Source organism: Bos grunniens, chromosome 8 (genome assembly GCF_055505025.1).
Source record: "Bos grunniens cultivar Pamir isolate PY7600 chromosome 8, Bosgru_T2T1.0, whole genome shotgun sequence".
Classification (NCBI taxonomy): Eukaryota; Metazoa; Chordata; class Mammalia; order Artiodactyla; family Bovidae; genus Bos; species Bos grunniens.
Genome location: NC_141172.1, coordinates 53,324,766 through 53,351,870, shown reverse-complemented (window position 1 = coordinate 53,351,870; position 27,105 = coordinate 53,324,766). Strand labels below are relative to the sequence as shown.

The 27,105-nt window shown below is 40.0% G+C and overlaps 1 protein-coding gene across 1 annotated transcript in view; it reads right to left on the bottom strand.

Annotated features, from left to right (window-relative positions):
- Window positions 1–12,156: 12,156 nt before the first annotated feature.
- Window positions 12,157–27,105, bottom strand: part of LOC147367073 (GTP-binding nuclear protein Ran-like) — a 462,878-nt gene continuing 447,929 nt past the window's right edge. The window contains exon 7 of the mRNA XM_086415653.1: window positions 12,157–13,709. Within this exon, the coding sequence (XP_086271779.1) occupies window positions 13,561–13,709 (149 nt within the window). The 3' untranslated portion in view covers window positions 12,157–13,560. The remainder of the gene's footprint in view (window positions 13,710–27,105) is intronic.

The following is a 27,105-nucleotide window of genomic DNA, read 5'->3' as shown; positions in this document are numbered from 1 at the left end:
TAAGAATTTTAGTGACACATATTAATAAGTATCAGTCTGAGGAGGTCTGGAATAATGCATCTGGTGGGTTAATTGCATTGACAGACCCAATTAAAGATCTCCCCACATTCACACCTTTTAAACTACCATTTAATACCCCTCCCATCAAGAGACAGTCTGTTTCTCCAGTCCTTGAACTGGGCTGGCCTTGTAACTTGGTTTGTTTAATATGAAACAGTGGGTTTAATGTGCTAGTTTTGAGACATGGTTTTAGGAGACCTTGCACACTTCTGCCTTCTTTCAGATGCCTGCATTCAATCACAAGAGCAATCCTGAACTAGCTTATTAGGGGATGACAGGCCACGGAGAGCCTAGGTGAGTCAGCCCAGCTGTGGCCATTATAGACCAGCCGATCCTTGCCCCTTATCAAGCTGATAAACCAGCTGACCACTGTGAAAACAGGACCACAGACCCAAAATAGAGTTTCTTATGCTAAGTTCCATGCCATCAAACCAAGATTTAATTACAGTTTCAGTTCTCCCAGAAATGGAATGGGAAATCAGTCAATCAGGTAATGCCTGATGAGCACTAGTTATGTAAGTGACCTGGTTGACCTCTGCCATCTCCTAAAAGCCACTAAATTTATAATAACCAATTTGCTTTTCTGTCTTGTAGAACCTCCTTGTTCCTGCTCTCTTCTGCTATTAAGGTCTTTCATTTTGTTCAGCTCCTCAGAGTTCCTTTCTATCTGCTAGATTGCATGCTGCCCAATTCAAATCAATTTTGTTAAAATATGCTCTTAAAGTGCCTCAGTTTATCTTTTAACACCATACTGCATGAACTTCCCATGTAATCCCTGTACTTCTTAGAAATAATAAGTGTTGTAAGCAAATTTTGAATTGATATGTTACACAGTAATACAACCTGATATAAAATGCTTGTTACTGTTCTCTAAGCTTTTCTATATTTTACATTTATTTATTATTACTTTTCCAAAATTAAATGGAAAAAAGTGGAATAGAAAGAAAATTGAAGATGCATTGATGGAAGGTTCAAAACCTAAAATTGCAATTGGTTTCTTATTTTGACTGCCACGAATAACAACATTTCACAGGTACTTATTATGCTTTTTGTATTTAGAAGGAGGCCTTTGGGGGTAATTAAAATACTACTATTGAGCATAGCAAAACAACCAAAGCACACTAATTATAACAAGAAAATTGCACACTAGAAAATGCATACTTGTTGATATGTTACTTTGATCCAAGAAACACAAAATACTTACAGTAATTAATCTTCATTTATTCCCTGGGATGAAATGAGTATTTCGTCCAATAATAGACAATTGCTATTTTTATTTTGTCTATTAAATAATGGTTGCTGCTGCTACTGCTGCTAAGTAGCTTCAGTCGTGTCCGACTCTGTGCGACCCCATAGATGGCAGCCCACCAGGCTCCACCATCCCTGGGATTCTCCAAGCAAGAACACTGGAGTGGGTTGCCATTTCCTTCTCCAATGCATGAAAGTGAAAAGTCCAAGTGAAGTCACTCAGTTGTGTCTGACTCTTAGAGACCTCATGGACTGCAGCCTACCAGGCTCCTCCGTCCATGGGATTTTCCAGGCAAGAGTGCTGGAGTGGAGTGCCATTGCCTTCTCCAATTAAATAATGACAGTTTAAAACAAAACAAAACAAAAAAAGTAATGAAAGATCAATGAAGTAGGGAGTTCCTAAATTTTCTTAGCCCAAATTGCTCACATTTTTCCAAGGAGATTCAATAATGGGAATCTTTTTACTCATTGTTATGGATTGAATATTTGTGACCCGTACCCCTGCCCCACCAATTCATATGCTGAAGCCCTAATCCCCAACAATGCCAATGTGATGGTATTTGGAGGAGGATATTTGGGAGATAGTTAGGTCATGAGGGTGGTGCTTTCATGAATAGGATTAGTTCCCTTATAAGAAGGGAAAGTAGCCAGAGCCTCCCTCTCTCTGCCATGTGAGGATACAGCAAGAAGACTACCATCCATTAATTAGGAAGAGATTCCTTCATCAGAATGCAACCATGCTGGCATCTTGATCTCAAACTTTCTAGCATCAAGAATTGTGAAAAATAAACCCCTAGTGTTTAAATGCCCCAGTCGATGATATTATTATACCACCTGAACTAAGACACTCATCCAGCAAACTCTTTACATACTAATCCTTAAAAAACAACAAAACTATGTGAAGAAATTTATATTATATTTACAGTTTGGCGATTTATTAGAAAAAAAAACTACATGGATGTTTTCAATATTGAAAGAGAGATTTTAATTGGTCATTTCACTACTAATGAGACAGTATGTGTTTATGATTTTGCACAACTACTGCAGTTTCATTAAATTTTATCCTTTTCAATAGAGATATCTTTCTGTTAATAACTAAAAATAATTATATTGTTTGGTGCAACTCTTCCTATCAGGAGACTCAGCAACGAGAAGGAAAATCTTTCATCAGACCAGCTGACCTAACGTTTGGTTTGAAAAAATATAAGTGTGTATACCTACATGCACGCATTGACCTGGAAGTAATTTTTTCAAGGTTATCTGTAAGGCTCATCACATCAAGCAGATCAAAATTAATTGTCAAGGGAGGCAGCTATTATGGTTCTGTCCTCTTGGACCAATATATATAAAGACAATGGTTGAAAATCAATAATGTCACTAGGTCAAGGGCACTTGACAGTACAGAACCAATAAATGCTCTTCGTCCATATTTACACAGAGCTTTGATCTTCAAAAAAAAAAGTGATTTCCAAAGTCATAATCTCTACTCATGTGAAAATCTCAAGGCTTTTGTGGAAGTTACTACCCAGTACGTATTTCTGCTGTCAGACTACTTCTGTCACTGCATTTAAACCATGAAGAGCATTTGCTGCTGATTCGACTATTATGGCAGGAAAATGACCTGTAAAGTTCTTTTGAGGAGCCTGGCATTTTGCATATATTATAAACATACAAAGAAGAGGAAAATGTGTTAAAAATGAAGTTTATGAAAAGTCATCTAACTAAACTTTACATTTCATAGAATACAGAGACTGCCTGATTTGTCAGACTGAAAAGCGGGGGTGTGGGGGTGGGGGAGAAACCTGTCAAGGCAAAAAAAAAAATCTCCATATTCTCATATTTTCAAGGGCAGTTGTCAACTTTTTTTTCTATCTACAAAATCTTGATGGTAAGTGACAAAGTAGAAAATGTGTCAAACTATATTATTTGACCTCTTTTTGGTGGTTCGGATGTGCAAAGAACTTAATAGATTGGAACATATGCTTTATTGGGAGCGGGGGGGCGGGTGAAGAGTGATAAATGTGTGTGGACTGAGCTTTGAGAGCAATCTGCACTTGAAAGTGATGACAAAAGCCTCAATTTTTTATAAGTTCTCTAAAGGAAGAGACCTTGGCTTCTGGGAAGGAGGTTAGAATTATGTTCCTCAAAGGTAGTGGTGAATATCTATGCTTAACTCACAGCAATCAAATACTTGACTAAGAGACAAAATTTCTGAGTCTGTACCTGGTGCCAGAATATTTATCAACACCAAGTGTCTCTCATCACTGATACCATAAAACAAAAAAAAATCACTTGGGGGCTGAAAGGTACTGCTATTTTCCACATCAGGACATTTTGCCAAGAGGATGCACAGGTATAGAGGTCAGGAACAGCCTTGTTCCTATTCTCAGTTTTCCTAAATTGGGGGATCAGAGGAAGGGAAGGCAATTAACCATTTCACTTTTGATCATTAATAAATGTGTCATTAAAGGGGTGTGGGTGTGTGTGCACACACGCACACACACCAGTTGACTGATCAGAAATCAAACCCACGGTCGTGTTTCCTGACCCAGAATGGGAATTTTTATTCCTTAATCATATTCCCCTGGCTGCTTCACTGACCAGCTTCAGTGTGAGATTCAAGGCAAGCACATTATTTACAAGAATTAAAGAGCTTGGGGAGTTGGATGGCGGAAGGAGGACATTTTTTTTCACAGCAGCAATCACAAGCATCAATACAGCTAAAAGTCAGTCTGCATTTCCATCAAAACCTCCTGATTTGCAGCCATTTATAACTTGGCTATAAAAATCACTCCTAGGCTGCAATTCGGCAAATAGTGCCTCGGCTGAGGGGAAAATTGTCCCCTCTTGGTAGCTGTTGGCCTGTTTGGATTTACCTTTTGTTTTAGTGATTTGAGGGAAATACACAGTTATTTGAAAGATGCTCTTTAAATGTAACCCTCAGGAGGAGAAAATGTTTGCACTTTAAGGTATTCATTTGTATTTCCACCTCCGGCAAAAGGAGTGACTTTGACTATACAGTTTAATCCTGTTCTGGTCCCAATTATTTTTGGCATTTTCAGAAAGCGAAGACAATGGGCAAAGCCTTCCATTCAGAGGCAGTTAGTCAGCAGAAAGGCTTTAAATGCTTGTGAGGTTTGTATTCCCCGAGCCACCTCAAAGAACAGGCTGTTGACTGTTGTCTCAGAAGTAATTTCCTCCTATAAAGACCGAATCAGTACGATAGCAGTGGAGAGCTCAGCATTTTTAATTGCCTCAAGGTGCTTATTTGCAGGGAAGGGATAAGCTCAGGAGGATCAAATAAGGAAAGAAAACTTGGCTCAGCCTCCCAGATGAATCTGATCCTTTTCTCCTCTCATCACTTTCACATCTGTGATTTTCCTCCTTCCCCACAACCCACCCCCCACCCCCCGTGCCAAGAAAGGGACGTGCTCTTCTCTACCATTAAGGAGAGGTGATGACTAGGGCCCAAGTCAGATGTTCCTGACCTGTTCCTGGAGCCCCGTTTGCCCTTGCCTTTGCACTTAAGAGAAGTCTGGCAGCTGGCAGCATTCTCTGCAGCCCCATGCAAAGCCACCTGGCCAGCTGGGGTGCTCCTGAGTGGAAAAACAGTAAGATTGAAAGTGCACTGGGGAAGAATAAGCCCTCAGTGCTTAAGTCATGGGAGGAAGAATGTGACAGTTGGCACTAGCTTCTTGACTCTAAAGAGTAACTGGGTTTCCTGCTGGGAGATCTGTGGAATTCCTCGACCCAGGGGCAGGTGGTCCTGGAACTCAGCTTTCTGAGAGTGGAAAGATATTCATGTATTCCCTCTCATTCATCAACTTGGGTATACTCCTTTAGACTCTCGAAACTCAACATTTTATCTTTTTACAATGTCCCTGGGAGAGGGGACTTCTTCCATTTTGCCAGTGAAGGAAAGCACAGATAGAAAAGCCAGCTGATGTGTTCTCTGAGCCAATGATGAAATTACATCTCCCATGTCCCCATTTGGGACTTTAGCCATTCTGGCCTAGGGAATGGGGAGGGAGGCCAAAATCCTCTTTAAATCATTTGTGAGTTCTCATAAAAAATAAAAGGAGACATTTTAAGTCTTTGCACATGGCGTGCAGCACTCAGAGCATGACACAGGCCCCTGGCCTGGGACTCACACATTCAAGAGCCCATTCTGGAATGACTCCTATAGTTACGGGCACATGTCCACCCAGAATCTCTGCCCTGCCCCCTTCAAGACCATTAACCCAGTATCTCCCAGTCAAGTAACTTCCCACTGCTCTGGACTTTGCCTCATCTGTCTTGCAGCATGAGGGAAGCAAACACATACATCCTTGGGGCCAACCTGTGGAACAGGGATGGCTGTTTTCTGGAGATATGGATAAAGCTTGGCCATGCAGGACAGAGTGTCCACACGTGTGTGCAAACCCCTCTGCAGAGCAGGACAAGGCAAGATGGGGAGTGAAGAAGGGCTGGTGTGTACAGGGCTGTTTTTCTGTCACAGCGCTGTGTTGTGCACACAAGTCCAAGAATTCTCAATTCAAAGTTGGTCTTCTAGGGTGTTAGGAAAGTAAGTGTGCCAAAGTAGATGAGAGATAAAAGGATATAAAAACATTTTACTTATCAATTTATGAGCCTGATATAAAACTTTAAATTACTTATGTAAACCTATGGTATATGGGCCGCCGCTTGGACTCTTACTTTAGAATCTTTGAAGGTTTAGATGGACCTGAGGCAAAACCACACAAAGGATGAGCTGATCTGTGCCCAGAGTTGCCATGAACATATGAATATATGAGTCTCATTCTATTTTACCTTTTCTCCTTCAGTTGAAATCATATGCATATACTCTACAACGATAATTGCCCAGAAGCATACCTGTAATCTTATTTCACTTTTATCAGTTTCTAGTTCCTCTGTATCTTTCTTTTCCTGCTATTTTTTTAAACAAAATTTAATTACCATCAGAATACTATAAAGTGATTATCCTTCATTCACATTTCTATTTATCCCTCCCATACTCTCTCTGGTTCATTCTGAAATTCTAAGATTCTTTAAAATTTTTCCAATGGTATTATTCTATTTCCACAAGTCATAATTAAATTTTTCATATATCAAAATGAAAACTAACCATAAGCACATATACTAACATGAAGCCTTTAAGAGGCTTTTGTTTTTTCACTCTTTTTCCTTGCTGGCCCATTTCCAAATGCAGGGTTTTGCCAAGTTATTTTAGTTTCAGGCTATTGAGCTTTTAATTATTGTATGTCCTTTCCAATCCAAGAATGCTTACTTACAGAATCGCATCTAGAAGACAAAAATCTAGCTTCCTAACCTCTCCACACACAAAATCAGATTTCACTTGGATTAAAAATTAAGCATATTGTGAATCCTGTTTATAACATCCTGACAAAGCCTTTGAAACACTTTGTCAGGTGAAACTATAGACCCTGAGAGAAAGGAAAGAGAGCGGTGGCTGGAATGAGGGGACACAGGATGGAGGCCAAAAACACACTACAGGGCAGTACAAGCAGAGAGCGGGGGCTCAGGGCACACACGGAAGCCAAACACAGCAGGAGGGAGGTGTCCATCCGCAGCTGGGGGTCATACCAAAACCAGATGTAAGGGAAATGCAGCCAAACAAAGCTAGACCAGTGGGAGGACAGCGAAGCAGTCAGGTGAACCTACACACTTCTATATGGAAGCCAGGAAGAAAGCAGTACCTCAGTTTCCACCACTGGGACATCCCTGGAACTTCAAATGCAGGGGGCCCAGATGGATCCCAGGCATGGAATCCACATGCTGCAACTAAAAGACCCCACATGCCACAATTAAGATCCAGCACAGTCTAAATATTTTTTTTTCTTTTTAATTTTCAGCACAGAGCAAAAGACACTAATTCCTCATATCTCTACAACACTTGACAGGTTACAAAGCACTTTCATGTATAATATGAAGCTTAATCCTCATGCATGATAAATTATGGATTATTTACCCCATTTACAGGTGAAAAAAAACTGAAGCTTACAGAGTTTTCTTGTCTGACACAGTGTAAACCTAAAGGAGGGAGAGATGGTTCTTGAGGCTGGGTCTTCTGATGCTCAATGCAAATGCATGCTCTTCTATGACACCACAAGGCTTCTAACTCAGCATGCACACCACACATGGGTTATGATGACAGCTCTCAGCTCACAGAGTGATGTTCAGACTTTCTGGATGCCCTTTTGTTACTTGCTGCAATTGGGGTGGGAGGAGTGAGAAGAACCTTAATACTCCTTCTGGTTGTCATTTCTCCAACAGCCATTTATGACGGTTCCATGAGTCTGACCTCTGGCAGGACCCTAGACACATCATGGCAGCATCAAATTTATGACAATCCTAACTACTGCCATCCAATCTGCTAACCTGTGCAGAGCACAGACATCAGGAAATATGCCTCTCTGTAAATACAATACAGGGGAACTTATTTGTTGTGGCAGCAAGGAGCAGAAAAGGACATTGCTCTCAGGGCCCCAAGGGGAGAAAAGAGATGATGTATGATGTAAGGTAAGGTATTAATCATGTCTGACACCTATGGATAATCAGCTGGAGTTATCCTTGGGAACAACTGCTTTTCAAGGATGGAATGAGAGAATAATAAGTGGGGAGGGACTTATCAAATGAGATGGCCTAACCTGATAAGATACTGAACTCTATAGCTCAGCATCGTTCCTGGAAATCTGGCTGGCAATTAAATTCAAGAGTTGGAAGGTTGTCAAATGGTTGTTAATGTTTTGTTTAACATTCGTCTCATCTGCACCAGAGTCATCCCAGTAGAAGCTCAAAGTCTGAGTTCAGGAGACCTACCATCAGTCAAAATTATTATCCTCAAGATCTGTAGCTTTGTGAAGCATTTCCTGTGTTTCCTAGAAAAGGCTGCCATCATGGGCACATCTCCAAGCCAGCTCAGGCAGCGGTGGAGCTTATTTCTGCCTGGGTAGAGATTACCACACTGAAGAATGCCTGACAAATGATGAAACACGAGCTCCCAGATGGCAACCTGGTGCCACACAAAGGACACAACAAAACGTGATCCATGAAGAGTGTAGTCAAACTGCAGCTACATCTATCACTTAGAATTAATGCCAAAGTCCACCTATACTCACACATCTGAAAACCTTACTTACCCTACCCTCTTGAACTTGAAAGGATTAAAGTATATTTAAAGTGCAGTCATGTCTTTCACGGAATTCTTCATTTCCTTCGCTACGAATCAGTTGTGATTTTTATTTTTAATAAAAAGTGATTTAGAACTATGTAGTCCTCTACATTTCATCAACAGTTTTTGTAATTTCAATTTTCACAACAATGCATTTTATTTCAACAAGCACTGACTGATCACCTGCTTTGTGTCAGTCTCTCTTCCAGGCACCAGGAAATGCAAAGATAAGGAAGTTAAGAAAGCTGTCTTGAAATACCCAGAGTTTAAGAAGAAAGACAAATGCATAAATGGTTTATTATGTTATAAGGGCTGTGACAAAGATATGGGCATAATAATATGTGAACACAGATGGGGTCAAGTGACTTTGCAAGATCACACCATTGGAATGCAGTAGAGGATATAAAGGACTTCTAACTTAAATCTGGAATAATTTCTACTGTACCAAAGCTACCTTCTTATGTCAACCATACTCAGCCTTTCATTGAACTTCCTTTCAGTGACTTACAAATCATGATTTACAAAAATTGTTCATTTGCTCTCTTTTGCACCTGTCCCTCAGAGTCCTTTCTCCACTTAAATCCATACACTGATTTTATTTCTCAGTCTTAGCCACTAAGTCCCAGTGGCCATGCTTGACTTTTTTTGCCCTTCAGGTTTTAACAAGATTCAGCAGCTTCACTGAATCAAAAAATCCTCTTCTCACTTGCTCTCTACCATCTATGCACTATATTCTATTTGGGCTCTACCAGGTTGTGACCCTTCTTGAACAAGCACAGCTCAGCCACAAAAACATAGAATTCTTTAAGGCAATCACCATAAAGGAGGTTATACATTCATTCTAATGGTGCTGTGATTGTTCATAGTCATATCATTAGGAACTTTTCTTTTAGAACTACATTTGGCATTTGCAATTCCTTTTGCTTTGAATAGTTGTAATGGTGGCAAAACTTCAGCCTTCTGATGTTGGCTATGATTTTTGCAAAGAATCAAAGATATAGCTAGCTAAGATAATTCTATCTGTACTCAAAACAAGTTATTACCTTAATTAATTGATATTTGCTCTCAATAGTGGTTCATACATGGACTCAATCAGTAATTCTGATATTTTTTGAACAACATTACTATGACTGGAACAGAAATATAACCTTCTATGGTGATTTATTTATGGAGGTACATCAGTCCAAATGAGGCTTCCCAGGTGGCTCAGTAGTAAAGAATCCAACTATCAATACAGGTGATACAGGAGAGGTGGGTTCAATCCCTGGGTCGGGAAGATCCCCTGGAGCAGGAAATGGCAATCCACTCCAGTATTCTTGCCTAGAAAATCCCATGGGCAGAGGAGCCTGGCAGGCTACAGTCCACGGGGTTGCAAAGAGTTGGACACAACTAAGCACACACACACACATACACACACAGAGAAGTCTAATTATTAATATTTATTATTAGTATGAATAGAACATTAAGTTTTCTCTTCTCACATTTTTGATTGTATTGCTTTCAATTGTAAAAAATGTACTAAAAGAAATGTGTAAGTTTCCAAGATAAGTTTTTCAAGTAACACCTATTTGGAAATATGAAATCTATACTGTTTGTCAAAGTATGTGTTATTATCTTAGATTAATGTTTTATGTTCAACATTGATGATGTCCCTAGAAGTCTGAGGGATGTCTCGGAGCCAAGAATGCTAAAAGTTGGGAGACTGCCTCTTAGGAACAAACCCAAGTCTCCACTGCACCCTGCCCACCTGAAGCTAGCACACAAGATGCTCTGTTTTATCTCTTTTTCACATTGGCATTCTGGTTACATTTTGTTTAAAGATAAAGTTTGCTCTAAATCAATTTTGAAAGGCACTACTTTGCATATAAATACTGCTCTTTTCACCACCCACGTATCTCATGTAGTTACACTTTTTACTTATTTATTTCATTTTATTCTACTTCTCTAAGTTACTTCCCTGGGGCTAATGCTGATTTAAAAGTGATGAGAATGTTCTGGGTTTCAACCAGATTAAATATGTAAAGATTCAAATGCAAAAATGTCTGTTCTGATACTGAAGAGTGACAGAAATCAGTTTAACATCTCACTGAAGATCAAGAATTTCAGTAAAAGGCATTCAGGTTATATGGTAAAGGTGTAGCAAAATAGTTTCATGATTAAAAGATGGTCCAAGCCCAAACACCAACTAGACTAGCAATGAGGTCCTTAAAGGCTTCTGGATACTACTTACACACCTACTAGATTGGACAAAATTCAGAATTCTGTCAACAACAAATATGGAGCAATAGGAACTTTCATTCTCTGCTGGTAGAAATGCAAAATGGTACATCCATTTTGGAAGACACTTTGGTGGTTTCTTGTTAAACTAAGCCTGCTTTTACCATACAAAGGCAAACATGCTTCTTGGCATTTTCCCAAAGTTGAAAACTTAGATCCATATGAAAATCTGCACACCAATGTTTATATCAGCTTTACTGATATATGGCAAAACATGGAAGAAACTAAGATGTTCTTCAGAAGGTGAAAGGATAAAATAACTGTGGTACATCCAAAATGGAATATTCAGTTCAGTTCAGTTCAGTCGCTCAGTCGTGTCCGACTCTTTGCGACCCCATGAACTGCAGCACGCCAGGCCTCCCTGTCCATCACCAACTCCCAGAGTTCACTCAAACTCACGTCCATCGAGTCGGTGATGCCATCCAGCCATCTCATCCTCTGTTGTCCCCTTTTCCTCCTGCCCCGAATCCCTCCCAGCATCAGAGTCTTTTCCAATGAGTCAACTCTTTGTATGAGGTGGCCAAAGTACTGGATTTTCAGCTTTAGCATCGATGTTGATTCTGGATTATAGTAAAAGTTGTGTTTTGAAATTTTTAGTTGACAAATAATAAAAAGGACTAGGAATATTGATAGGATTATTGTGAGTCATGTTGATGTGTCTAGTTGTGGCATATCGCCAAGGAGAGTATTATGCTCTCAATCTCTAACTTAAAAGGCTAGCGCTGATATAGCTTCTTAACGATTTTATAGTATTGATGCAGATCATTTTTCAAAGTATTTTAGTGGGACTAGTTCAAGAACAATGGGCATGAAACTATGATTTGATCCACAGATCTCTGAACATTGACCGTAATATAAGCCTTGTCGGGTTGATATGAGGGTTGTTTGATTTAGACGACCTGGGATTGCATCTGTTTTTAGTCCTAAGGAAGGCACAGCTCATGAGTCCAATACATCTTTGGAGGAAATTAATATTCGAATTGTTATCGTTATAGGTAACACAACTCGGTTATCTCCTTCTAGCAGTCGTAGTTCCCCTGGCTTTAATTCTGATGCTGGAATTATATAAGAGTCGAAGCTTAAGTCTTCATAATCTGTGTGCTCATAACTTCAGTATCATTGATGTCCTATAGTTTTTACTGTAAGGGATGGATTATTAATCTCATCTATTATATATAGAAGTCATAGAGATGGAAGAGCAATTAAAATTAAAATAATGTCTGGCAGAATAGTTCAAATTGTTTCCACCTTTTGTGTATCTATTGTGCTAGTATGGGTTAGTTTTGTTGTTAATATTAGTGAAATAATATAAAGTGCTAGTGAGCTAATTAAAAAGACGATTATTAGTGTGTGGTCATGAAAATGCAATAATTCTTCTATCATGGGTGATGTTGCATCTTGAAAGCCTAGTTGTATGGGGTATGCCATATGAGATGTACAGGGCTTTCACCTATAACTTAACTTCGACAAAGTTATACAATGGTTTACTAACATCTCATTAATTGAGAAAGACATAGTGGCTATGATGTTGGCTTGAAACCAGTAATGGGGGTTCGATTCCTTCCTTTCTTATTTTAGGTTGACATATGTAGGTTCTTCAAATGTATGGTGGGGGGCATCCATTTAATCCCTCTAAATTTGTTGTGGTTAAATCTACAGTCAGGACTTCTCGTTTAGATGTGAGTGCTTCTCAGATAATGAAAATTATTAGTATAACTGCTGTTATGGAGATGAATGAGCCTATGGATGAAATGGTATTTCATATTGTGTATGTGTCTGGGTAATCAGAGTATCGCATGGTATACCAGATAGTCCTAAGAAATGTTGTGGGAAGAAAGTTATATTTAAACCTATAAATATGATTGCAAAGTGGATTTTGGCTCATGTGGTGTTGCCTGAGAATAATGGAAATCAATGCACAAATCCTCCTATAATAGCAAATACAGCCCCTATTGATAATACGTAATGGAAATGTGTGACTACATAGTATGTGTCGTGGAGATCAATATCAAGGGAAGAATTGGCTAGCACAATTCCGGTCAAGCCTCCTACTGTAAAAAGGAAGATGAAGCCCAGGGCTCATATCATAGTGGGAGATCATTTGATATTGCCCCCATGAAGTGTTGCTAGTCAACTAAAGACTTTTACTCCAGTTGGGATAGCAATAATTATGGTAGCTGATGTGAAGTAGGCCTGTGTGTTGACATCTATTCTGACTGTGAACATGTGGTGAGCCCATACAATAAATCCTAGGAACCTCATTAATATTATAGCTCAAAATATTCCTATATACCCAAATGGTTCTTTTTTTCCTGAATAATAAGTCACGATGTGAGAAATTATTCCAAATCCAGGTAGAATAAGAATATATACTTCGGGGTGTCCAAAGAATCAGCATAAGTGTTGGTACAGGAATATTATTCACTGTTAAACATGTTAGCAAGCCAGGGAAAGACATGGAGGGAATTAAATGCATACACTAAGTGATAGAAGCCAATCTAAAAAGGCTACATACAATACAATTTCAACTACATGACAATTCTCTAAGAATATGGAAACAGTAAAAATATCAGAGATTCCCAGGGGTTAGAAGAAGAGAAGAATGAATAGACAGAGCACAGATGATTTTCAGGAAAGCGAAAAATAAAAACCTCTGCATGATGTCATAATGATAGATATATGTTACTACACATGTGTCCAAATACATACAATCTACAATGTGCATACACACTAAGTCACTTCAATCATATTTGACTCTCTGTGACTCTATGGCCTGTAGCCCACTAGGCTCCTCTGTCCATGGGATTCGCCAGGCAAGAATACGGGAGTGATGGCCATGCCCTCTTCCAGAAGATCTTCCTGATCCAAGAATCAAATCTGCTTCTCTTATGTCTCCTGCATTGGCAGTCAGGTTCTTTACCAGTACTGTCACCTGGGAAGCCCAACATCAAGAGGGAATTGTAAAGTATGTAAAGTATGATTACGATCAATTCTAACAAATGTACGTCTCTGGTGGGGGACGTTGATAATGAAGAGGCTATGCATGTGAGCAGACAGGGAGTATGTGAGAAATTAATGCATCTTCTCCTCAAACTTCCTGTGAACCTAAAAGTGCTCTAGAAAGATAAAGTCTTAATTAAAAAAAAATCATAGTAGCACCTCCATCTCTGGAAGAATTCAAAATATGTGATAAAATTCAACAGCTCTTCCTGGGGATGAGGAGTGGGGCAAAGGGACCACTTAGACCATTAGGAATAGGAGGAAATGTCCTTAATCTGCTAAAATGAATCTTCCCAAATCCTCCAGCAAGCCTACTGGTAGAAACATTTGAATTAATTCTTTTGAAAGCATATTTCTATTTAATGTCAATTTAACTGGTCAGTTCAGTAACAAAAAGAATAACAAATAAGGAATAAAAATTGAAAAGAAATAAGTCTGTCATCACTCATTGGTCAAGCTCATTAATCATAGTGTTCAGATTCCAGATTTCCTTCCTGAAGCCAATATTAAAAATCATCATCGTCTGTTTAATCTCAGCAGTGGGTACACAAGACTCCATTATATAAATCTCTATGTTTGGGATCATTTTTAATTTTAAATTTAATATGTTTCAACTTGAAGGAAGTTTAAGAAAAACACTTGCATCTTACTTAAGCAAAAATAACTATCAGAGTATACCACTTTTTAACATATCCAAATATAACTAAGGGAGAGAAATAATTTTCAATCAGTAATTCTTTAAATGAACATTTAGTAATAGTAATAAAGATCAACTAAAAGAGCATGTGCCACAGATTAAAATAATGCCTAAGAACATTCCCAAGAAAAAGATCAATTTCATGTTTCATGAACTGTCCCTTTGGCCTATGGCTTGTGACATAAAAGTCTAGAACACAGCTGTCCACATTTGAATATGTGGATTCAACTGGCTTTAAGATACAGAAAGCATGGCTTGTTTTTAGTAAGATTAAAAACAAGTTTTCATATTTTTATGGACACGAAAAAATGCAAATAAATCTAAATCTCTTACAAAGTACTTGGGTCATTACAATTAAAATATGAAGAAAAGAATAATCTATGAGTTAGCTGTTTTTTATTCTTAGCAGTCATATATAAATTCATATATACACATATGGAATATGGAAATGTTTTGCTGCTGCTGCTGCTAAGTCGCTTCAGTCATGTCTGACTCTGTGCGACCCCATAGACAGCAGCCCACCAGGCTCCCCCGTCCCTGGGATTCTCCAGGAAAGAACACTGGAGTGGGTTGCCATTTCCTTCTCCAATGCATGAAAGTGAAAAGTGAAAGTGAAGTTGCTCAGTCATGTCCAACTCTAGCGACCCCATGGACTGCAGCCCACCAGGCTCCTCTGTCCATGGGATTTTCCAGGCAAGAGTACTGGAGTGGGTTGCCATTGCCTTCTCCAATGGAAATGTTTTACTAATAGATAAAACACCTTACAAATACATTACCATTTCACTGACTTCTAGAGCTGTGGTTCACAGTCTGAACTGGAGTGGCTCCTCCACGATGTGTGGCAGGTCCTTGAAAGGAAACTTGGCATGCCCCATTCCCACAGCTAATCACATCACCACAGTCTCCAAATCTACAGCTAATCATGTCACCACAGTCTCCAAAGAGAGCATTACCTAAGTGATGCAATCCTGAATGAAGGGAAACATTAACCTCCAGCCTGAGGAAAGGTCAAACCCTCATCTGAAACACTATCTAAGTTATCAAATTATTATTGGAAGAAATGCGGCCTTTTGCTGCTTCGAACCAGAGATGATTACAATGGGGTAGACATCTGAGTGAGTGATGCTATAACCTCATTTTACATGACTTGGCTTGCTGCCAATGTTTGTAGTAGTCAGATTTAATTTTCATGACACTATGAAATGTGTGCTGCATGTAAAATATTAATGTAGCATATAATTGGGCCATCTGAAATATCCAAGTTTATGTACACTGATAAATACTGACTTGGTGAAATGCTCTGTCATTCATAGACCACTCCCCCCCAAAAAATTAAATTTTACCATCTATTCTAATTCCAACTTGCTCAAACTTCCTCTGATGTTTCTGTTCTGTTGATGCATATTAGAAGGACCCAACCAGTTTATAAGAACAAATGCTCTGCTTAGCCGTAACCATAGAGCAGATCTAATAATATAGGATTAGACATATTAAAACACCTTATTAGGAAACAGCAATAAAGCTTTCCCTATACTGTAGTTTCTTTGATCCAAAGGTCATCTATCTAAGGGAGTCTTATCTCTTCACCCAGTCTGTGTGGATTTATAACTGACCTGTGAGTTTACACTGGACTTTCTCAAATTTGTGAATAAATAACTACTTCATAGAGCCAGAAGAAAGGGAATGATCATAAATAACAGGGAGTAACAAGAAACTTTCATCAAGTAAGTAAATTTCCCAACCCTTTCTCACTCTCCGGTCTGAGAATTGTAAAGCATGCAAGAATCAATTTCAGAACCCTAAAATCTATAAAGGAAAAAAAGCACAATATTGTGGTAGGGCCTTGACAATTTCTGAGGTTTTCACTTGGATGTTGCTCTTCTTAGAGGGTTAAAATTTTCTCATTGACCCTTGATTGGCTTAAGATTTATCTTTTCTATTGTTTTGTTTTCTGCTATCCTCTTTCCACACACTTAGAGCCACATCTTGGTAGGCTTTTTACTTGGTGCTTGGGAAGTCCATCTTGAAACGTTTCCCCATCCAGTCAGTTGTCTTCATAGCACATGGGGACACATGGAGTCCCTGCGCACAGAGCACATTTTAGACAAGCTTCCATCCTGCTGTGCTCAGTTTTTCAATTGTGTCCAACTGTGTGTGACCCCATGGACTGTAGCCCCCAGACTCCTCTGTCCATGGAATTTTCCAGGCAAGAATACTATATTTCCTACTCCAGAAGATCTTCCGAACCCAGGGATCCATCCCATATCTCTTGAGTCTCCTGCATTGGCAGGCAGATTCCTTACCACTCCGCCACCTGGGAAGCTTCCATTAGCAATACATACATGCTGTGTAAGACAATGCCAACGAATTTTCAAACTATTGCACAATTGCATTCATCTCACACTCTAGCAAAGTAATGCTCAAAATTCTCCAAGCCAGGCTTCAACAGTACGTGAACTGTGAACTTCCAGATGTTCAAGCTGGATTTAGAAAAGGCAGAGGAATCAGAGATCAAATTGCCAACATCTGTTGGATCATATAAAAAGCAAGAGAATCCCCAAAAAACAACTACTCCTGCTTCATTGACTATGCTAAAGCCTTTGACTGTGTGGATCACAACAAACTTTGGAAAACTCTTAAAGAGATGGGAATACCAGACTACCTTACCTGTCTCAAGGGAAATCTGTATGCAGCTCAAGAAGCAACAGTTAGAACTGGGCATGGAACAACAGACTGGTTCCAAATAGGGAAAGGAGTATATCAAGGCTGTATATTGTCACCCTGCGTATTTAACTTATATGCAGAGTACATTATGAGAAATGCTGGGCTAGATGAAGCACAAGCTGGAATCAAGATTGCTGGGGGAAATATCAATAACCTCAGATATGCAAATGACACCACCCTAATGGCAGAAAGAGAAGAGGAACTAAAAAGCCTCTTGATGAAAGTGAAAGAGGAGAGTGAAAAAGCTTGCTTAAAACTCAACATTCAAAAAACAAAGATAATAGCATCTGGTCCCATCACTTCATGGCAAATAGATTGGGAAAAAACAAAAACAGTAACAGACTTTATTTTCTTGGGCTCCAAAATCACTGCAGATGGTGACTGCAGCCATGAAATTAAAAGATGCTTGCTCCTTGAAAGAAAAACTATGACCAACCTTGACAGCATATTACAAAGCAGAGATATTACTTTGTTGACAAAGGTCTGTCTAGTCAGTCAAAGCTATAGTTTTTCCAGTAGTCATGTATGGATGTGAGAGTTGGACCATAAAGAAAGGTGAGCGCCGAATTATTGATGCTTTGGAATGTGGTGTCAGAGAAGACTCTTGAGAGTCCCTTGGACTGCAAGGAAATCAAACCAGTCAATTCTAAAGGAAATCAGCCCTAAATATTCATTGGAAGGACTGATACTGAAGCTGAAACTGCAATCCTTTGGCCACCTCATGTGAAGAACTGACTCACTGGAAAAGACCCTGATGCTGGGAAAGATTTAAGGCAGGAGGAGAAGGGGATGACAGAGGATAAGATGGTTGGATGGCATCACTGACTTGATAGATAAGAGTTTGAGCAAGCTCGGGGAGTTGGTGATGGACAGGGAAGCCTGGAGTGCTACAGTCCATGGGGCCACAAAAAGTCAGACATGACTGAACGACTAAACTGATGTTAGAAAAATCAGAGTGAAGGGTGGAGTTCTCAGAGATAGGCCCCCTATAGTTACGCATATGCTATGCTAAGTCGCTTCAGTCATGCCCGACTCTGTGCGACCCCATAGATGGCAGCCCACCAGCCTCCCCCGTCCCTGGGATTCTCCAGGAAAGAACACTGGAGTGGGTTGCCATTTCCTTCTCCAATGCATGAAAGTGAAAAGTGAAAGTGAAGTTGCTCAGTTGTGTCCGACTCCTAGTGACCACATGGACTGCAGCCTACCAGGCTCCTCCGTCCATGGGATTTCCCAGACAAGAGTACTGGAGTGGGGTGCCATTGCCTTCTCCATAGTTATGCATAGTCCCATGTAAATAAACATAAAATTGTATAAGTTCTCACTGGCATCATGGCATAATCAACAAATAGTGGTTCTAGACTTTCAAAGCATAAATTCCAATACCAGGCTTACCATTTATGAGCTGACAACCTGCCAAACACACTTTCCTCTTGAGTTTTCCAAAGAGATATTCAACCTTCTCCAAATCCTCAATATCATAACAGCAAAACTCCCTTCCCTCTCAGCCAAGACCCAGAGAAAACAGACCCTCAGCTTCCTGGCCTGCCCCTCCACTAAGTCACTAAAAGATGTACTTTTTCTATCTCTGCTTTCCTGTCACAATGGAAGAAGCTATGACCTTTGGTAAAAGTATACGACCTTGGCCATGAGATCTATTTCCATCCTCTTCTTTTGAGAACATCTTCCATCAACTACTGTCTTTTTATGTATGTCTTCAATACTTTCTCTTAAGTATTTTCACATTAGAATGGTGTCACTCAGCCTCTTCCTTCTTCACTGAAATACATCACAAATATCTCCATCTGACTACTTATTTTTTCCATTTCACAATCCTATTTCTCAAAAAAGAGATGTCAACCCTCATACCTTACCATCCTCCTCAATTCATTACAACCTGGCTTTCTTTCCTATCACTCCTCTGATAGTGTTTCATCTAGTCATTGACCAAAAAAACCAAAGGACATAGCATTAGATACTGTGGATTTTCTATTTCTGCATCTTCCATGACATCATTTCTGGTCTCTATATTTCTCAGCTCTCTTCACAGAAATTACTTCCTCCTCCTCTTAGGTATCAGTGCCCTTGTTACCGAACATCACCATGTCCATGTGCCCAACACACAGAAAGGCCAAACAATACTAAAACATTGGAGTTTGGATCAGAGAGAGGTTTATTACAGGGTCATGCAAGGAGATGGGTGGTTCATCCTTAAAGAATCCCGAAGTTGCTGAAAGCTTTCAGCAAAGCCCTTTTAAAAGCAAAAGGTGAGGGAGGGGTGTGGTTAGTTGTTGCAAACTCCTTGATATCAGATCCTTTGTTCTTGAAGTCAGGTCAGGGTCAGGTAATGATATTCCTGTAAGTCTCTACCAAATGAATGTTATTCTCTGTCCTGATAAGTTAAGGCAAGGTTCCAAGGTACAACTTTCACACTCCAGAGTTCCAGTCCTGGCTAAGAGAATGCAGAACTCAGCTGGTGGCTCCCTCAGGGCCAGGACCCCAGACTCTGCCCAGCTGTCATCGCTGAGGGAGCCAGGCGCCCAACCCAACTGTCCCTCACACTCCTCAGGCCACCCAAAACAGGGGGATCAGGTCCCACAGACTGTGACACAGGCAGACCGTCATTGCTATTAGATCTCAGAGACCAGGATGTGAGAGAGGTTCACCACGGCCTCAAGGCCGAGGCCAAGGTTAGTAGGTGGTCTTGGTAAGGACTCTGAAGCCCTATGGAACACAGCCCTAAACCTGTTCTGTGGGCCCCCCAGCTCACCTGCTGGTCCAAGGCTTAGATGAGTTAAAGGGCCTTGAGAAGAAGGCTGGCATCCACCTCTTACCTCTCTCTCCATCTCACGACCATCTTCAGTATGGCCTGAATTCCCTCACTACCAGTTGGCTGCTTGTGGGTGGGGCCCACTGCTGTGCTGTCTAAGGGCTGAGCAGGACCACTAATAGTTACTCAGTGACAGTTGGTTGCCAGAGGTGGGGCCCGCTAAGTGAAAGTCACTCAGTCATGTTCAACTCTTTGCAACCCCATGTACTATTTAGTCCATGGAATTCTCCAGGCCAGAATACTGGAGTGGGTTAGCTGTTCCCTTCTCCAGGGGCTCTTCCCAACCTGATCTTCAACCAGGAATCGAACCCAGGTCTCCCACATTGCAGGCGGATTCTTTACCAGCTGAGTCACCAGGGAAGCCCAAGAGTACTAGAGTGGGTAGCCTATCCCTTCTCCAGTGGATCTTCCTGACCCAGGAATCAAACTGGGTCTCCTGCATTGCAGGAGGATTCTTTACCGGCTGGGCTCTCAGGGAAGACCAAAGACTGAAAAGGATCCATTTTCTAGTAACAGGATGCAGAGAAATGATGTAGAGCAATGGCTGCTGTGCTAAGGGGCTGAGCTCACTGCACTCTGTTCCATCCCCTGAGCTCCCATTCCCATCCTCAGCAACTCTTCTTCCTCCTACTCTTTTTGGAATATTCAATCATATTTCATATATGTTGAGAACTAACAAATCTTGTGGCAAGCTTGAATTGGTCTCCTGAATACCTAAATTTAATATGCCGACTTGTCCACTGAATAACTCCACCAGGACATTGATATTTTTATTTGTATTTTTTCCCCACTTCAGTCTCCCAACCTGCTCTTCCAATTAATTCTGTCCTCAGTTGGAGCACAGTTATCTACACCAAGGTCCATAGATGTCTTAATCTGCCTACTTTTCACTTGCAGTAACTCTTTATTCTTTCAAATTGCCACCAATGTTTGATTGGCTTATTATAACAGCTCCTTGTCTTTTGATTTTCACTTCCTTTCAAACCAGGGTTCAGCACACTACAATGTAATGGCCAAATCTGACCTCTAATTTTGTAAATACAGTTTTATTGGAACACAGTGATGTCCACATGTTTACTTATGAATATATTGCCTGTTGCTGCTTCTGTGCTACAATAACAGCAGCAAGATGGAGACCATATGACTCACAAAGCTGAAAATATTTAGCTTAGAAAAACTTTGCCATATCTTGCTGTAAGCCATTCTTTACCACTTCCAAAATAGAAATAAATAATTCCTCTGCCCAAAATGGCTCCCCAGTTCTCAGTAAGCAAAACTCAACTTTCTTAGCACATCAACTAATGTGATTCAAAATTATTTTCTGAATGTACAAACATAGATATAAAAATGTACATTTTCAGATTCATCTCTCACCATCCCCATCAGACTCCATTCTCTAACTTCATGGAAGACATCGTGCTTGCCCTACGCCTCAAACACTTGCATATGGTGGTCCTTTTCCCTTTAAGTCTAGCCTCACTTCCTCCTCCTTTATCTGGCTGTTTCTTATTTTCTTTCTAGTATTTAAATCAGAAGTTACTTCCTCAAAGAAATCCTCCCTAACTGCTCTTTTTTTGCTCCTGTAATTCCCTGTGCTTCCCTCTCATTCTCATTCTATAATAACTGCCTCTTTCCTTCTTTGTCTTTGTCCCTTAGCTACTATAGACTGAAACTATAACTTGTGCACCCTTGTATCTCTAGCAACTGTCACAGTGTCTGGCAAGAAAGCTGTATTTAAGAAATATTTGCTGACTAACTGAATAAATGAATGAATGGTACTTATCACCTCTGAACTTTTTTCTCAACTGTGAAATGGAGATCATAAAATCTAATCTATAAGGTTATTTGATGATTAAATAAAATATCACATATACACCTCCAGAGTACACCTATTACCTATCATTACTCAGCACTTAATAAATGCAAGTTTGCTAGCTATCTATCCCATAAATGAGCCAGAGTTTCCATTGACCTATTAAAATATAAGGATACACAGCCTCTGTGTTCAAGAAATTTACAAACTGATAGGTGGGGAGAAGTCACCACAGCACAATTTATGATGATGCCCTGACACACCCAAATAAAATACTGTGCAGCAAGGTGACTACTTTTAAATAATACATTATAGCTAGTTCATCATGTTTTAAAGCATATTGGGTTAATACTGAATCACTACCTTCTAGAGTTATAGCAATAAAAAAAAAAATGATGGTGAGGTTAATTTACAAATAGCAGTGGTAGCTTTAAGAGTAATTTTAAGAACTATGTAAATTTAACTTATATGCAGAGTACATCATGAGAAATGCTGGGCTGGAGGAAGCACAAGCTGGAATCAAGATTGCCGGGAGAAATATCAATAACCTCAGATATGAAGATGATGCCATGCTTATGGCAGAAAGTGAAGAAGAACTAAAGAGCCTCTTGATGAAAGTGAAAGAGGAGAGTGAAAAAGTTGGCTTAGAGCTCAACATTCAGAAAATGAAGATCATGGCATCCAGTCCCATCACTTCATGGGAAATAGATGGGGAAACAGTGGGAACAGTGGCTGACTTTATTTTTCTGGGCTCCAAAATCAGTGCAGATGGTGATTGCAGCCATGAAATTTAAAAATGCTTACTCCTTGGAAGCAAAGTTATGACCAACCTAGACAGCATATTAGAAAGCAGAAACATTACTTTGCCAACAAAAGTCTGTCTAGTCAAGGCTATGGTTTTTCCAGTGGTCATGTATGGATGTGAGAGTTGGACTGTGAAGAAGGCTGAGCGCTGAAGAATTGATGCTTTTGAACTGTGGTGTTGGAGAAGACTTTTGAGAGTCCCTTGGACTGCAGGGAGATCAAACCAGTCCATCCTAAAGGAGATCAGTCCTGGGTATTCATTGGTAGGACTGATTTTGAAGTTGCAACTCCAATACTTTGTCCATCTGATGTGAAGAGCTGACTCATTTGAAAAGATCCTAATGCCAGGAAAGATTGAGGGCAGGAGGAGAAGGGGATGACAGAGGATGAGATGGTTGGATGGCATCACCAACTCAATGGACATGGGTTTGGGTGGACTCCAGGAGTTGGTGATGGACAGGGATGCCTGGTGTGCTGCAGTTCATGGGATTGCAAAGAGTTGGACACGACTAAGTGACTGAACTGAACTGAAGAAGATTTTCACAAGTATTTTTATTGAAATTATGAAAAACAAAATATACAGTGGGCTAAACTGTGCCTTTCCAAAAGACACGAATCACAAGTACCCCAAAAAAGAAATGTCAGTGACTCTTAGGTTAAAAGAAATTTCAAGTTTAAGAACAGTAATTCTGAATTCAGATGGAACAAGGCTGGAACCTTTCTTACTGACTTGGACAACTGCTGAACTTCTGAGCTTGAATCTCATCACTTGCAGAAATGAAATAATAATATAATAAGAGCTGGGATGCTTGTAACCTTAAGAAACAGAACCACTAACCCAAAATAAATTAAACAATTAGAAACATGACATCATATTCAGCTATGTCTAAAGGTAAAGGAAGAAACAGCCTCTTCTTGGGCTTCTTTATTTAGGATCACAGAATCATTTCAGAAACTCCAAGCCAACTCTCGTTCATGTCTCATTGTCCAGGATTGAGTAACCCTCACATTGCTGAACTAGTTACTACTTGTTGTAATGGAATTATTCTTATATCAATCAAGCCCATCCCTAAAGATAGAGATAGGACAGTTTTCCTGAGATGTAGGTTGCAAAGAAGAAAGGTGGATACTTTTAAAAGCTGCGGTTCTATTAGGAAGTAAGGAAGGGAAATAGAGACTTGATAGATGTTCAGCAGTATCTCCTATGAAAATTACTTTATGCATTTGATACAGAGATGAAATGAAAAAAAAATGCACCTAAAGTATTTTGTATAAGACTTAGTATATATCAGTTCAATCACTCAGTCGTGTCTGACTCTTTGCAATCCCATGGACTGCAGCACTCCAGGCTTCCCTGTCCATCACCAACTCCCAGACCTTGCTCAAACTCATGTCCATTGAGTCGGTGATGCCATCCAACCATCTCATCCTCTTATCCCCTTCTCCTCCCACCTTCAGTTTTTGCCAGCATCAGGGTCTTTTCCAATGAGTCAGTTCTTCACATCAGGTGCCCAAAGGACTGAAGTTTCAGCTTCAGCATCAGTCCTTCCAATGAATATTCAGGACTGATTTCCTTTAGGATGGACTGGTTTGATCTCCCTGCAGTCCAAGGGACTCTCAATAGTCTTCTCCAACACCACAGTTCCAAAGCATCAATTCTTCAGTGCTCAGCTTTGTTTATAGTTCAACTCTCACATCCATACATGATTACTGGAAAAACCATAGCTTTGACTGGATAATTGATAAATTATTGATAAATTCTCAGTAAATACTGGCTACCTAAAATTTTTCATTATTCAAAGACTTGACCTCTATATCATTCATGAGTTAGATTTCCCTCAGGCCTCTAATATCTTAGAAAAGAAAAAATAAATGTTAACCATAATAATAATGATAGTAACAGTACTTATGCATAGAGAGAATGTGAAAGTATATATCAGATCAGATCAGATCAGTCGCTCAGTCGTGTCCGACTCTTTGCCACCCCATGAATCGCAGCATGCCAGGCCTCCCTGTCCATCACCAACTCCCGGAGTTCACTGAGACTCATGTCCATCGAGTCAGTGATGCCATCCAGCCATCTCATCCTCTTTCGTCCCCTTCTCCTCCTGCCCCCAATCCCTCCCAGCATCAGAGTCTTTTCCAATGAGTCAACTCTTCTCATGAGGTGGCCAAAGTACTGGAGTTTCAGCTTTAGCATCATTCCTTCCAAAGAAATCCCAGGGCTGATCTCCTTCAGAATGGACTGGTTGGATCTCCTTGCAGTCCAAGGGACTCTCAAGAGTCTTCTCCAACACCACAGTTCAAAAGCATCAATTCTTCGGTGCTCAGCCTTCTTCACAGTCCAACTCTCACATCCATACATGACCACAGGAAAAACCATAGCCTTGACTAGACGGACCTTTGTTGGCAAAGTAATGTCTCTGCTTTTGAATATGCTATCTAGGTTGGTCATAACTTTCCTTCCAAGGAATAAGCGTCTTTTAATTTTATGGCTGCAGTAACCATCTGTAGTGATTTTGGAGCCCAGAAAAATAAAGTCTGACACTGTTTCCACTGTTTCCCCATCTATTTCCCATGAAGTGGTGGGACCAGATGCCATGATACCAAAATATTAAAAATAGTTTTCTCTAAGAGGTCAGATCATAAATGGTTTTAATATACAATTTTATTTTTGCTACCTTGGTTTTAAGCATTCTATACTGAAAATATAGAATAGAATGAAAAATGGAATAAAAAATGTTTAAAAATGTTCATTTTCCTTCCTCACAGATCCTACAGTTGTGTGTATTAACAATTGGTCAGTTTATCAAAATGTTAATATATGTTTGTCTCCTCCTGATTTTCCTTTCCTATGTTTCAAGCAAATAGCCAGGTATTTAGTATTTCCTTACTCCAGCAATATTTTTTATGTAAAGCAAAAGCTACTTGAAGATAAAACTCTTCCTATCCTTTGTAAAATATAAAATTCTTCTCAGAGATTGTTTGTCTTCTAGATAAACCTCTGGTGACAGTGAGGGAAAGACAAATGTCTTTCAGAATTACTAGAAAAGATAAAATAATGTTAATCTCTTGGATTGTTGAAAAAGACCAAAGTGTAAGTCCCATGACAGCAGAAATCCACTATGGTAGCTTTTTGGAAGGTGTCCCAGAAGGAAATGGCTTTATGATGGAAGAAGGACTCTAGAAACAGCTCCCAGCCTCAGAATTAGAATCTATGCCTTAAGCTTGATCCTCTGAAACCACGGGGAACTGTGCCTTCACGTCAGGAGACATAGTAGCATCCTGATGTTGGCTAATATATATAGCCCTATAGCTGATGAAAGGAAGGTCTGCTGATATTCTGGCCCCAAATACAACACTGAGATATAACCACAGTTCTGTGTGGGAAGTGTTAATACCAGTAATGTCTGAGATGGAACTTCATCTTAGACAAATGAGCGCTCAGAGTCACATTTCAGTTCAGTTCAGTTCAATTCACTTCACTTCACTTGCTCAGTAGTGTCCGACTCTTTGCGACCCTATGAATCGCAGCACGCCAGGCCTCCCTGTCCATCACCAACTCCCGGAGTTCACTCAGACTCACGTCCATCGAGTCAGTGATGCCATCTCATCCTCTGTCATCCCCTTCTCCTCCTGCCCCCTATCCCAGTCACATTTAAGTTGATTTAAATAAAAAAGATGAAATTAGGTCTTACATAACTGGTTTTGTGAATTAAAAGGGATTCCTTTCATTTAAAGTTTTGTAACCTGGTTATAGAACTGTGGAGGTGGAAAAAAACTGATCATCAGGTATATAACCCACTTGCCTTATGGATAAGGATGCTGATTCAGAAGGATGTAATATCTTGCCCATAACTGCACAATTTATTAGTGGCATTGCCAGGGCTGAAGCTCAGGTATCCTGACTCTCATTCCAGAGTACTCAGCATTACATTCAAATGCCTCAGACCCGACAAAGATAAGCTATAACAGAAAATGTGTGCATTCTTTTAATGTGTACATTCTTTTTTTTTTTTTTTTTTTTGCTAAAAGATTACTCACTACTCAAATAAAGTGCTTAAATTAGATCTATAATTGTCTGTCCTATGCTTTTGATGACAAAAGCATTTTCTCCCTGTTTGGATGTGGAGACATCAGAAGATCTCATCACAAAGATGTCACAGGAAGGAAAGGATATCATTGAATGCTTTTCATTCTGTCGCCAGTTCACTTTCCCCTTCCAGCATCAAATGGCCTCTTAGGAGATGTAGCTGCTCACAGGCTGAAACCACAGGAGCCAGATGCCTTTGCCTTCTATTCTGGGATCTGACACATAGACTCCCTCAGTGGCCTTGGTCAATCCCTTCACTTTCTTGCTTGGTTCATCCTGGACTTCACAGTAATACAGGCTGCAGAGGGGTGGTCAAGGGATAAGAGGTATCAAGAAGGGTTATATGCCATCTCCCTTTTGTCCTTTAGGC